Below are 13,756 nucleotides of genomic sequence, written 5' to 3' on the forward strand. Positions count from 1 at the left end.
ATATATATATATATATATATATATATATATATATATATTTTTTTTAGTATTTCCATATTTGAGCTGATGTTTTATATATTTAATTTAATTAATTAAATAATTGTTTCAATTTTATATATATATTTCGCTGGTATTTGTCTGTTCGTCTCAGAGACACGTAAAAAATGTTGGTACTCACGTCGGCGAGGACCTCTTATTGCCTGTATGACGTCAGACGGCGTCGCGTGGGCAATTGTGACGTCCTCTTCGACGTGCAGAAGCTAGGAAGAAAATTTCCGTCGGAAGCTGGCGCAGGGGGGAAAATTCAATGAGTGAGGAATCCACAGGTAGTTAGTGTATCCACCAGAAAAGGCGTTACCTAAGGTAAGTAACTCGTTCAATATGTACACTACCAATCAGAAATAGACATAAATAGCAGTAGAAAACAGTGCAGTGGCAATTGACAGTTGTACCCTAGGGGGAGTCCAAACCATATACTAAACAAAAATGGAATGTGAATGCAGGACCCCCACCCAGGTAAGTGGAATCTGTAGAGGGGAGCTGGAGGAACTAGGAACCCCAGGAGGTAAGTACCACAGTCCACCCCAGCAACCAGGAAGAAAGGAGTAAGTAACTGGTTTTTCCCCAAACCACCTAAAGGACTATAAAGAAGAATGCACCACCCAGACAAGACTGCAAGAAACCAGCAGTGGATTCCTGAAGAGGAAGACCTGGAAAAGAAGGGGACCAAGTCCAGAAGTCGCAGGCGTGTCAGTGGTTGCAGGAGCCACTACCACCTGTCTGTGGTTGCAGGAGTTAGTCGACGGTAGGACGAAGACGATTAGCAATGCAGCCCTGGAGTAGGTGAAGAGTTCCTGGAGGTTGCAGTCGACATTCCATGCCGGATAGAAGATTGCAGTCTGTCTGTGGTGTGGAAAAGCCACTAACAAGCCTTGGCAAAGGCAAGAGGTGTGGTAGAGGAAAAGTGGAGCTGCCCGGGACCAGCAAGGACCAGGAGGACTCAACCCATGAGGTGGCGTCCCAGGGGACCCTCAGCGATGCAGAGAGTCCACAGAAGTAAAGGCAGCTCCCACAGGAGAACCACTAGAAGAGTACCCATGAGTTGCAGAGGAGCCGACGCAGCACAACTGAAGAAGGGTCCCACGTCACAGGAGAAGCACGCAGAAGGTTGTGCGTCGCAGGGAAGAGTGCTGAGGGCTGGGGATTCACAGAGCTTGAAGATCCCTTTGAGGAGATGCCAACAAGCCTTGGTAGCTCCAAGAGATGTGGTGCATGGGGCTACTGTCCTACATGGAAAGGCAAGGGCTTACCTTCATCAAAGTTGAACAGCTGGCAGAGAGGACTAATGGGATCACTCCAGACCACCACCTGTGATGCAGGATCCATGCTGCTCACGATGAGACAAGATCTACGCAGCCAGTCGTCGTTTCAGTTGGTGCCTGCGGATGTAGGGGAGTGACTCCTTCACTCCAAGGGAGATTCCTTTTTCCTTCTTGTGCAGACTGAAGACTTGCCGCCCTCAGAGGATGCACAGCTTGGGAAATGTTGCAGAAATAGGGGGGAGCCGTGGAAACAATGTTGCAAGCAGAGTCTTCCTCGTGGATGCAGATTGTCAGTTCCTGGAGGGCCCAGTTGCAGTTCCAGTGGCCAGAGGTTGAAGTAGACGGAGCAGAGGAATCCTGCTGGAGTCTTGCTCATCGAATCTGAGGACCCATCCAAGAGGGAGACCCTATATAGCCCTGGAAGGGGGGGAATTGGTCACCTAGCCAGGTGACCACCTATCAGGAGGGGGCGCTGATGTCACCTGTCTGACCTGGCCACTCAGATGCTCCTAGAGGCCTCTGCCGACCTTTGATTCAAGATGACAGAATCAAGAGACCATCTGGAGGAGCGCTGGGTACCACCCCTGGGGTAGTGATGGACAGGGGAGTGGTCACTCCCCTTTCCCTTGTCCAGTTTCGTGCCAGAGCAGGGACTGGAGGTCCCTGAACCGGTGCAGAATGGTCTTATGCAAGAAGGGCACCAAATGTACCCTTCAAAGCGTACCAGAGGCTTGGGTAGGCTCCCCCTCCCTTGCCATGTACCACCTATTTCCAAAGGGAGAGGGTGTTACCCCCCTCTCCCAAGGAAATCCTGTGTTCTGCCTTCCTGGGCTTGAGCTGTTCAAGCAGCAGCAGGGCTGAAATCTGTCTGAGGGGCGGCAGTAGCTTGGGTTGCCCGGAAAACCCCAGAAAGCTGGCAGAACAATGCTGGGTGTCCTCTAAGGAGCCCCCAGAGTGCATGGAATCATACTTCTAGTACTGGCAACAGTATTGGAGTATGATTCCGACATGTTTGATACCAAACATGCCTAGGTTCGGAGTTACCATTATGAAGCTGGACGTAGTGTCCTATGTCCAGTACATTTGTAAAATGGCAACACCGCACTCACGAAGTCCATGAAAATAGGGCTGGAGTTCGTGGGGGCGCCTCTGCTCATGCAGGGGTGCCCTCACACACAGGTACTTGTACCCTGCCCTCTGGGCTAGGAGGGCCTACAATAGAGGTAACTTACAGTGACCTGGTGCAGTGCTCTATAGTGAAAAGGGTGCATGCACCCTTGCACGCAGGCTGCAATGGCAGGCCTACATATACACTTTGCATGGGCTCCCATGGGTGGCATATTACATGCTGCAGACCATAGGGAACCCCTGGTGCCACAATACCCTGGGTAACATATACTAGGGACTTATAAGGGGGCACCCATATGCCAACTGTGGGGTGTGTGTGTGTGGTCCCAGCAACCAAATTTAAAGGGAGAGAGCATGGTCACTGGGGTCCTGGTTAGCAGGATTCCAGTGAACAGTCAAAACATACTGACAACAGGCAAAAAGTGGGGTAACCATGCTAGAAAGAGGGTACTTTCCTACGTCCACTTCACATTTTAATAAAACCACTATCCCTGTGCCTGCAGAAACTATTTAGTAACAGGCCTCCCAACACACAGTGCCGCCATGTGATAGCGGTAGTTTTCACAAGAACACACCCAGTGAACTGCCAATATCACACAGTGATCATAGGGTGAGCTAGAAACCTCTACATGTAGTAGGTTTCTAATAAATTTCTGGAGTCGGGTTTGTCTTGAGTGACAGGCACATACTCCCACCACCCTGGCCACTCTACCTCCAACTTTTGTCTACTGCTATCCCCAGAGACTGATGCACTCTGACCCCCGCCTACTCTCCTAGCAATGCTCCCTCACCTCCACAAGACCCCTACCTCCTCTCTGACAGCGAAAATCTGGCAGGTGCTGTGTGCCCTATGTGTCCACTGGAAGCACTTTCTTTGCTGATCCACATGTGTGAAGCTGGTGTGTCTGGTAAAAGGACTTTGTGCCAGGGCAAGGACTCAGGAACAACTTGGAATCAACAGTGAATATATTTCTCCTCTCCCCCCCCACTTTAAATCAATTGATTAACTAGTGGTATTTGTGGTTGGCCAAGTAAGATAGATACTTTGTAGCTGCACATTTTTCACCATTTAAATCCTCCCAGGTGCTAGACTGGATGAGAAAACTTCTGCAGATGCTTCTGTATGCAAACACGTACTGACTGTCTCTGTACCGACTCCACACCGCATCTAGATGTGACGAAATACAGCAGCTTATAGGCACAATCCTCGTGCGCTGCCTTCAATTCTTCTTTTTACATGCCCTCCGACTTGAATCTGGAGCACCACACCTAATTTTGTCTTGTAAAACCTTTCAAATGATGTGCCTGGAATGTCTTCCCTGAAGACTACAGGTTGCTAACTGTGCCATGACTGCAGGAAGCAAATGTCAGTCACAGATCCGCATGATATCTGCCTTTGGTGCTTTGGAAGCCAGCATGACTCAGAGCCCCACAAACGATGTGTCATGGTACACCTGAAGGCCATTAGGGAGCACAAACTAAAGTCTTCTTAATCAAGCAGAAGAATAAGGATTAGGCCCGCTTGAGGTCCCAGGGTCAGGAGTGGCCCCATTCCCCATTCTTTTAAGTCTAAGTCTGGATTGAAAGACAAGTCGCAGCTCACAGCATAAGTGTAAGAAATTGAGCTATTAATTGGGGTGGATGGTAGTCCAGCACAAGTAATAGTCACTAATCTACTAGACCCAAGTAAAGGGTTCAGAAATTTAAACCTAAGCTCATTCCCTGGTAATTGTGGAGCAGAGCAGACAAGCTTCACTGAGAGAAAATGTTTAAGGCATTTAGAAATACCAAAACCATAAAAAATCTTAAACACAACATGTTACAAATACCACTCTAAACTAGATAAATAGAGTAAAATATAGTAAACAAAATGACACCAAAACGACAAAAATCCAATAAGAGTAACCGGAGATGTGAATTTTTACATATTTAAGAGGGAAATTGCCAAGAAAAAGGAATTGTCAGTCAATAATTGTTTGTGGTAACTTAGACCTAGGTGCGATTTCAGACTAACCATAATGCTCCACATGTTTCAGGTTCACCTCGATCAAAGAATTTACCTTAGGGCATAGTTTCTGAAATGGAAGTCAGAATCCTTCAGCGGGACAGGGTTGCAAGCTATAACTGAGAAAATCTTCTTTTCAGATGTTGCAGAAGAAATCCTGTTAGACATGACCAAGGGTTCCAGGACCTCAGGGACAGCACTTGGAGATAAAGTCACTCCACCAGAGACCACAAGCAGGGTCCAATCCAGGTCCATTTGCAGCTGGTCAGATAGCACTTCAGGGAAATGTATCTTGGAGCATGTTGTGTCCCATTAGCCACACAGGAGATGAGTCCACTGACCCGTGGTGTCCTCTTCTTTGTCTTTTGTGGGAGGACTCCTAGCTCCTCCCTAACCAATGGGGTAAAAGTTGCCAAGGGCAGCCTTAGTCGCTTTTTCACCAGTTCCTGTTTGCCCTACTATAAACAATCCCAAAGTGCTCCTTACTTCTAAAATCCAAGCTGAGGACAGCATTTTTCCCTTGTGCAGAGCCGATGTGCCCTCCCAGAGGTGAGCCCAGGAAAATGAGTTGTCACCAGTCCATTGTACTCACTCAAATGGGTTCCGTGGGAGCTTCCCTTCATCTGGGTTTGGAGCCAGCTAGGCTTGGAGAACAAAGGTTTGTCTTCCCCAGGTATTACCTTGTAGTAATCTGCAAAAGGGAGGCAGTTTACAAGTTAATTAATTTTCTGGGTCCACCCTAACAAGTTTTCTTGCAGGGGAAAAAAATACCTCTCCACACCGAGGGCATTGTTTGTTTCTTCTCTCGTATCTTGTGTCAGGCTAATGAAATTAGTCTCTAGGAGCTCCAGGCTTGAGAACTTTCTAAAAGTTTTATTTATTTATTAAATAACTGTATCATATGTTTGGACTAAAATTAAAACTAGTGGTTGAATTATTTGTGTAGCTAGTTCCAAACCTGAGATAGGAAAATGAATATTTTAATCTGTATTCTAGTTTCCTCATGGGGCAGCCAGAGTTTTCCTCAGTTAAAATATATTTTGTGGGCTTATTATTACAGGGTCATGATAACATTACATTTCTACGTTCCCCACTTTTAAATTCCATGCACCCAATCTTGTGGGTTGCAGGACTAAATATGGGTGATCTATTAGAATTTTAAAGGGAAGTTTTTCCCTTATCTGAAGGCCTATTTTGACAGGTCAGGTTTGCCTAACATCAGCCACACTGTTGGTAGACCTGAAGCCATGTTTTCCTTGTCACACTACTGGGTGGCATGATACGTGCTGCAGTCCACAGGTGATATTTAACCTTCTATGCCACGAGTATAGTGTCTGCATGATATGCTATGGCCTTATAGGACAGTTAAATATGCCAATAAGGAATTAGACAATTTTTACATGTTTAAGTGGTTCGAACACAAGCAATAGGCACTTAACGTCAGTGCCTCAGTGTGCAGAGGCTAGAAAAACAGCACTTAAAAACAGCAAAAACCTGAAGGTAACCATGAAGAGAATGGCAAAAAAGCATTGAGCCAGGTACACAGGCCCCACACCCCCAGGTTCCACCTCCATCTCCTCCTCCACCAACACTCCGAGATTCTTCACTGCCTGCCTGCATCCTCAGTCTGTGGAATGATCTTTCTGTGACCAATAAGGTCCCAAGTTAGGTGTTGCACACTGTTTATTTCCTCAGTTGTCAGTTACCCACATCTGATGGTGCAGAATGTGTGAAAGAGAAAAATAACAGAGTGGAGATTTGGTGCCTGTATGCAGGTCCTTGCCATCATACTTGGCAACGGTGCAGAGTTGATACAGAGGTTGGCAGCGCCACCTGAAAGCATGCAGTAGCCATTGCAGAAGCTTCTCAATAGAATATGGAGCCTGGCAGGATTTAAAAGGTGTGGAATCTGCAGTTGGATTGTTCACCAGAATGGGTGTTACCAAAGGTTGTTCTTTGCAAGTGATCCTGAATCACGTAGTTCAATGTATATAAATAAAAGCCAGTGAAATCCACTGACTGAATGCTAAAATAGTGCTAACCTATAATTACTGGTAGAAGATTTTGTGTTGTTGGTCTTGCACAGTTGTAAGTGTGAGTGCCTAGGGTTTTACCAATTATTAATTAGAAATGAGCTCCTGTTGTCCAACTTTAAATATTATTTTGCCAACATCCGTTCAACTGAAATAAAGCAATTATTGTTCTTTGGCAAGTCACATAATGATACACTCCCCATCCTACAAATGTTACTTTTGTATTATGGACCCAACCGAGAAAACATATCTTCACATGGAACACCGTAGGTCAGTAAATATTGACATAAGTCTCTACAATTTATATTTCTAACCTATGAATTCTAAAGACTTCATCTGACAGTGTTTGCTTTGTGCTCCAAGTATTACACCAACTTTTGTGGTTTTTTTTCAGGTCTCAAAGCTAATGGCGTGCCTTATACTGTCCATTCAGTGAGAAGAGCTTTAGAAAATACTGCAGTGAAGACCGAAAGTATTGAAGTGTTTGCCCAAGGGCATGGTATTATTCAGGTACTTGTTCACAACACGTTTCAAGATGAATATGTTCAAAATATTTTGTGCTTACCAGTGGAAAATATCATATTTAATTAAAACCCTGTCAGTTCTCATGTTGGCCCTTTTCACGGTACCCAATCTCATAGTTTGCATGACTATAGATTTCTTCTACATTCTCCTGGTACTTGTGGGTTATTGAAGCTCCCTTAGCATTCTTGTAAATGTAATTGAACATCCAATAATGTTAGAAGGTAAGAACTTGTTTTACTGAATAAAGAGTTAGCTGATATGATCCGTTTGCAGTCACTCTTTCATTTTGTTTCCAACTTGTGCATTTTCTCTTCATAGGTTGATAAAGCGTATGACTACCTCATTCAGAACTCATTGGCCACTAGTAATGTAGGATTCACTGTTACTGTTGGAAGCAGTCGGGGAGTATACCTGAGAGATCCGGTCCAGATTGTTGCCCCTTCAGACCATGGTGTTGGCATAGAACCTGTATTTCCTGAAAATACAGGTAAAGGAAAGAAAATTATTGTTTGAGATTCCTAAATATACTATTTCTCTGGCATGCTTTTATGGTGCGCGCATTTATCATATTTTAAGTTTCAAATGTTGTCATGCTTTTGGTTCATTCATTGTGCCACTCCATTGTTTCAGGTGCTCCTCTCTTCCGCAGCATTGCATTTTTAATAGATTTACATGCTTGACTCGCCAGTCGCCTGACTGGGAATCCCTTGTAAATTTTATACAATAGAAGTGTTAACATGCATTTTGCAGTATTGTAAATGCAGCTGTGTAAAGCAACAAATCCACATTTTCCCCCGAAGTTCTTTATTTTAAAATATTGTTACGTTACACATATAAATAAGAAAAATGACACAGCCACTGTCAATAACAGAATAACAGAATAACATGTAATGTGCAGCGATGACAGAGAGTACAGTTTGTGATGCCCTTATTTCCATTGAGTTGCTCTGCTATCTCGTTGGGAGGGGGCCGGGTTTTAATAGCTCCGCACAAAGGGGCCTTGTTGGTCAGAGCTGCTCTCTCAGCGGTTGCATCTCTAGTGGCACTGCTTAATTTCACGCCCTCCCGCACGGCCCTGTGGACAGGACCCAATGCCTTGCTGTTGCCATCCATGTGTGTTTTTCGCATGTCAGTGGCAGTAATACACTGTGACCCAAGCCCAGCCTCCTTGCAGTAGATGTCCTGCCCCATCAAAGGGGCTGAGCCTCTCCATCCAGTGCCGCAGCAGCTGGCACCCCCTCATCATTCACTCTTTATAACATACTCTGTAACTCATGACAACCATCCTCCAGTTGCTTATCCATATAAACTTCTTTCATATGCCTCAATTCCACCCAAACCCAATACTCTAGGTCCCTGGGCCACACCTGTATCATTGGCCCATTATTAGACCGCCATCTGAAGGCCACCCTGCACTTAGTCAGCAATAGCTCTAGCTGAGCAAACCTTTAGCATGCTCTACCTTCCCTGGGGCACAGAAAAAGGCCTAGCAACAGTGCTTGGCCGTAATTTCAGTGCGAATATTAATAGCACATTTTAAGTGGCTTATTACCTCTTGCCAACACTGGGTTGGTCCCCACAACTCAATATCATGTGGGTAAACCCTGCTCCTCCCACCGCATCTCGGGCACTCATCCGTACGGATGGGGTATATTTTTCTGAGTCTTGTAGGGGGCCAGGAACGTGTGATGCAGGACAAAAAAATGAGCGGATTTGAATGACGCATTACTGAACACTTCCTTCACCAGGGCGCAAGTCTTATTCTATTCGGCATCTCTGATGGGCTCTGGTATATCTGCCTCCCTCCCATCCCATGCATGGTAATTAACCTGTGGGCGGTCCTCCTTTAGGGCCTGGTAGATATGAGACACCAGTCTCCTGGAAGATCCAAGTTCCACCATCACACCCAGTGTGCAGGCCTCTCATTGCATAGCCGGAAATCCGGGCCACAGCCCCATCACCACCTTAGTCAGAGCGACAGAGTGCCAGAACTGTCCTTGGCCCACCCCAAACAGCTCCTACTCTTCTCGAAAGGTAGACAATTATTACGCCAGGTATAAGTCACCGAGGAGCTCATATCCCCTTTCTCTCCATGTAACATTATCAGGAGCTTTCTCGAAAAACGTGTACCCCCCTCCACTATTCCACACTAGAGTAACTTGTTGGACTGCAAATTGGCAATATTTTTTTGTACTATGATCCCACCATCAACATGGATGGCAGATGTGGCACTCCCGGGGCCCACCACTGAGACACTTCCCCCAGTTATCTCCCTCTGCGCACCGCACCATCTGACTCCCATGTGGCAAGTGTGATGCCAGATAATACAGCTTGAGATCCGGCATCCCCCTCCCTCCCCCAAGAGTCTGGTTAAAAAAACCTGCAGGCCTACCCTGCTGCACTTGTCCACCGACCCAGCCAGATCAGTGCCACCAGGAGACTATCAAGTTCCTTTAATGTGCTCTGGGGGATCAAACACTGTGAGTTCTGTAATACATACAGGAATCTCGGGAGAAACTCCATTTTTGACAGGGAGATTCTACCAACTATCGACAATGGAGAGTTGGCCAAAATACCAACTAAGGCTCGCAGCACAGCCCATGTTGAGGGATTTTTTTCTCCGCAGCATGTTCCACTGGATCCCCAAATATCTAAACGCCTCTAGTTCCATCACAGGCCAACCTGCAGTAAGGCCTCCAGAGGTCGACTCTCCAGGCTCCCCAGGGGGAAGATTAGTGATTTATCCGGATTCACCCAAAGACCCAAATGCTCTACCATATCCCCTCAGCTCCCTGCAGAAGGACGGGCACTGAAAGCTCCAGCTACTGTAGGTAGATGAGGGTGTCATTGATATAGAAAGAAACCAAATGATTTGTCGTTCCCACCCATATAGCCAATCTCCTCAGCTTAGCCTGCAAGCAGATCGCCAGGGATTCCACTGCTGAGGCAAACAGGGGAGGCCCAGGCCGAGGCTGAGGGGGTAGTATGTTCTGCTTTATGGGCTCCAGGATGGCATTGAAGTGTGCCTGCTAAATGTCGATGCTCCTAACCATGATGACAAGGTTAATTTTTTGATGATCCACATAATTTTGTTAACAGGAATTCTCAAACATTGGATCTGTTATATATTTACTAGCTTGAATCATTCCCCGCCAGGCTGGGAATTCCTGATATCTCAATATAGCAGTAACCAGTGTAAAAATGTACAGCATCCACTATACAATGCAAAAGGGGCCATAGGGCTGGAGCAGCATAGTATCTTTAGCAGCACATTCACCTCATTTTCAAAGGATCCCATACTTCACCCTATGAGGTGGAAGCCCAAGCTCTTCTACTTCCCCAGAGGCCAACATAGCTCACATTTCTACTGCATGTTGTGTGTGAGGGAGCCCTCTGGCTGAGCTCTGCTCTGACCCTTCAGTGAGCCTGAAATTGTTCCTATTTTACTATGCCCTGGGTTTGAACCAGCCCTATCTTGAGCACTGAGGTACTGTGTGTTGTTTTTAGGAAAGATTATTATTTTCTGGACCAACAAGATCTTTTGTCCTGACAACCAACTGTCAGCATGACTGACCAAGAAAATATGTTTTTTTTTAAACCTTGTTCATTTTGTGGTAATAAGAGGATTTACACATAAACCACATTCTCAGTGTATTTATTGTCTTTATCCACTTCAGAAGGCATCAGCGTGTGATATGTGTAAGACTTTTTCAACTGAAACTCTTAAGGACAGAGAAAGGAGGTTGCATTTATTTCTTATGGACAAAGAGAATGTTCCTCCTTCTAAAGGAGATGCCTTGTCTTAAGCGGTGGATTCTGTGAAAAAGTGTCTGTAAAGAAATGGCTCCCTGTTGCAGTTACCCCCCACTTTTTGCCTGATACTGATGCTGACTTGACTGAGAAGTGTGCTGGGACCCTGCTAACCAGGCCCCAGCACCAGTGTTCTTTCACCTAAAATGTACTTTTGTATCCACAATTGGCAGACCCTGGCATCCAGATAAGTCCCTTGTAACTGGTACTTCTAGTACCAAGGGCCCTGATGCCAAGGAAGGTCTCTAAGGGCTGCAGCATGTCTTATGCCACCCTGGAGACCTCTCACTCAGCACAGACACACTGCTTGCCAGCTTGTGTGTGCTAGTGAGAACAAAACGAGTAAGTCGACATGGCACTCCCCTCAGGGTGCCATGCCAGCCTCTCACTGCCTATGCAAGTATAGGTCAGTCACCCCTCTAGCAGGCCTTACAGCCCTAAGGCAGGGTGCACTATACCATAGGTGAGGGTACCAGTGCATGAGCACTGTACCCCTACAGTGTCTAAGCAAAACCTTAGACATTGTAAGTGCAGGGTAGCCATAAGAGTATATGGTCTGGGAGTCTGTTTTACACGAACTCCACAGCACCATAATGGCTACACTGAAAACTGGGAAGTTTGGTATCAAACTTCTCAGCACAATAAATGCACACTGATGCCAGTGTACATTTTATTGTAAAATACACCACAGAGGGCACCTTAGAGGTGCCCCCTGAAACTTAACCAACTATCTGTGTAGGCTGACTGGTTCCAGCAGCCTGCCACACTAGAGACATGTTGCTGGCCCCAAGGGGAGAGTGCCTTTGTCACTCTGAGGCCAGTAACAAAGCCTGCACTGGGTGGAGATGCTAACACCTCCCCCAGGCAGGAGCTGTAACACCTGGCGGTGAGCCTCAAAGGCTCACCCCTTTGTCACAGCCCAGCAGGGCACTCCAGCTTAGTGGAGTTGCCCGCCCCCTCCGGCCACGGCCCCCACTTTTGGCGGCAAGGCTGGAGGAAACAAAGAAAACAACAAGGAGGAGTCACTGGCCAGTCAGGACAGCCCCTAAGGTGTCCTGAGCTGAGGTGACTCTAACTTTTAGAAATCCTCCATCTTGCAGATGGAGGATTCCCCCAATAGGGTTAGGATTGTGACCCCCTCCCCTTGGGAGGAGGCACAAAGAGGGTGTACCCACCCTCAGGGCTAGTAGCCATTGGCTACTAACCCCCCAGACCTAAACACGCCCTTAAATTTAGTATTTAAGGGCTACCCTGAACCCTAGAAAATTAGATTCCTGCAACTACAAGAAGAAGGACTGCCTAGCTGAAAACCCCTGCAGAGGAAGACCAGAAGACAACAACTGCCTTGGCTCCAGAAACTCACCGGCCTGTCTCCTGCCTTCCAAAGAACTCTGCTCCAGCGACGCCTTCCAAGGGACCAGCGACCTCTGAATCCTCTGAGGACTGCCCTGCTTCGAAAAAGACAAGAAACTCCAGAGGACAGCGGACCTGCTCCAAAAAGACTGCAACTTTGTTTCAAGGAGCAGCTTTAAAGAACCCTGCAACTCCCCGCAAGAAGCGTGAGACTTGCAACACTGCACCCGGCGACCCCGACTCGGCTGGTGGAGAACCAACACCTCAGGGAGGACCCCCGGACTACTCTACGACTGTGAGTACCAAAACCTGTCCCCCCTGAGCCCCCACAGCGCCGCCTGCAGAGGGAATCCCGAGGCTTCCCCTGACCGCGACTCTCTGAAACCTAAGTCCCGACGCCTGGAAAGGACCCTGCACCCGCAGCCCCCAGGACCTGAAGGACCGGACTTTCACTGCAGAAGTGACCCCCAGGAGTCCCTCTCCCTTGCCCAAGTGGAGGTTTCCCCGAGGAAGCCCCCCCTTGCCTGCCTGCAGCGCTGAAAAGATCCCTTGATCTCTCATAGACTAACATTGAAAACCCGACGCTTGTTTCTACACTGCACCCGGCCGCCCCCGCGCTGCTGAGGGTGAAATTTCTGTGTGGGCTTGTGTCCCCCTCGGTGCCCTACAAAACCCCCCTGGTCTGCCCTCCGAAGACGCGGGTACTTACCTGCAAGCAGACCGGAACCGGGGCACCCCCTTCTCTCCATTCTAGCCTATGCGTTTTGGGCACCACTTTGAACTCTGCACCTGACCGGCCCTGAGCTGCTGGTGTGGTAACTTTGGGGTTGCTCTGAACCCCCAACGGTGGGCTACCTTGGACCAAGAACTGAACCCTGTAAGTGTCTTACTTACCTGGTAAAAACTAACAAAAACTTACCTCCCCCAGGAACTGTGAAAATTGCACTAAGTGTCCACTTTTGAAATAGCTATTTGTGAATAACTTGAAAAGTATACATGCAATTGAAATGATTCAAAGTTCCTAATGTACTTACCTGCAATACCTTTCAAACAAGATATTACATGTTAAATTTGAACCTGTGGTTCTTAAAATAAACTAAGAAAAGATATTTTTCTATAACAAAACCTATTGGCTGGATTTGTCTCTGAGTGTGTGTACCTCATTTATTGTCTATGTGTATGTACAACAAATGCTTAACACTACTCCTTGGATAAGCCTACTGCTCGACCACACTACCACAAAATAGAGCATTAGTATTATCTCTTTTTACCACTATTTTACCTCTAAGGGGAACCCTTGGACTCCGTGCATGCTATTCCTTACTTTGAAATAGCACATACAGAGCCAACTTCCTACAGTGTCCCTCCAAACACTTCAACCAATGCAGCGCACACGAGGAGACTTGCTCAGTTTCCTGAGCATGGCTTATTTGGTTCACTGCTTGCAGCCACCTCTTCTGTTAATTCGCAAGATAAGCATACCTCTTGACACTATAGAGGTGATCAACCTGTAGTGAAGAAGAAATCTTCAAATGACTTAACTTCAAAGGCATCTTTGACGAAGACTTCTAAACTGTTGT

General features: G+C 46.7%; 1 protein-coding gene across 2 annotated transcripts in view; it reads left to right on the forward strand.

The window, feature by feature from the left end:
- The window catches only part of TPP2 (tripeptidyl peptidase 2), a 635,278-nt gene that overhangs the window by 232,038 nt on the left and 389,484 nt on the right, over positions 1-13,756 (forward strand). For both annotated transcript variants that reach the window (XM_069204557.1, XM_069204556.1), the window contains exons 12-13: positions 6,883-6,998; positions 7,332-7,500. In XM_069204557.1, the coding sequence (XP_069060658.1) occupies positions 6,883-6,998; positions 7,332-7,500 (285 nt within the window). The remainder of the gene's footprint in view (positions 1-6,882; positions 6,999-7,331; positions 7,501-13,756) is intronic.

Source organism: Pleurodeles waltl, chromosome 8 (assembly GCF_031143425.1).
Source record: "Pleurodeles waltl isolate 20211129_DDA chromosome 8, aPleWal1.hap1.20221129, whole genome shotgun sequence".
NCBI lineage: Eukaryota > Metazoa > Chordata > Amphibia > Caudata > Salamandridae > Pleurodeles > Pleurodeles waltl.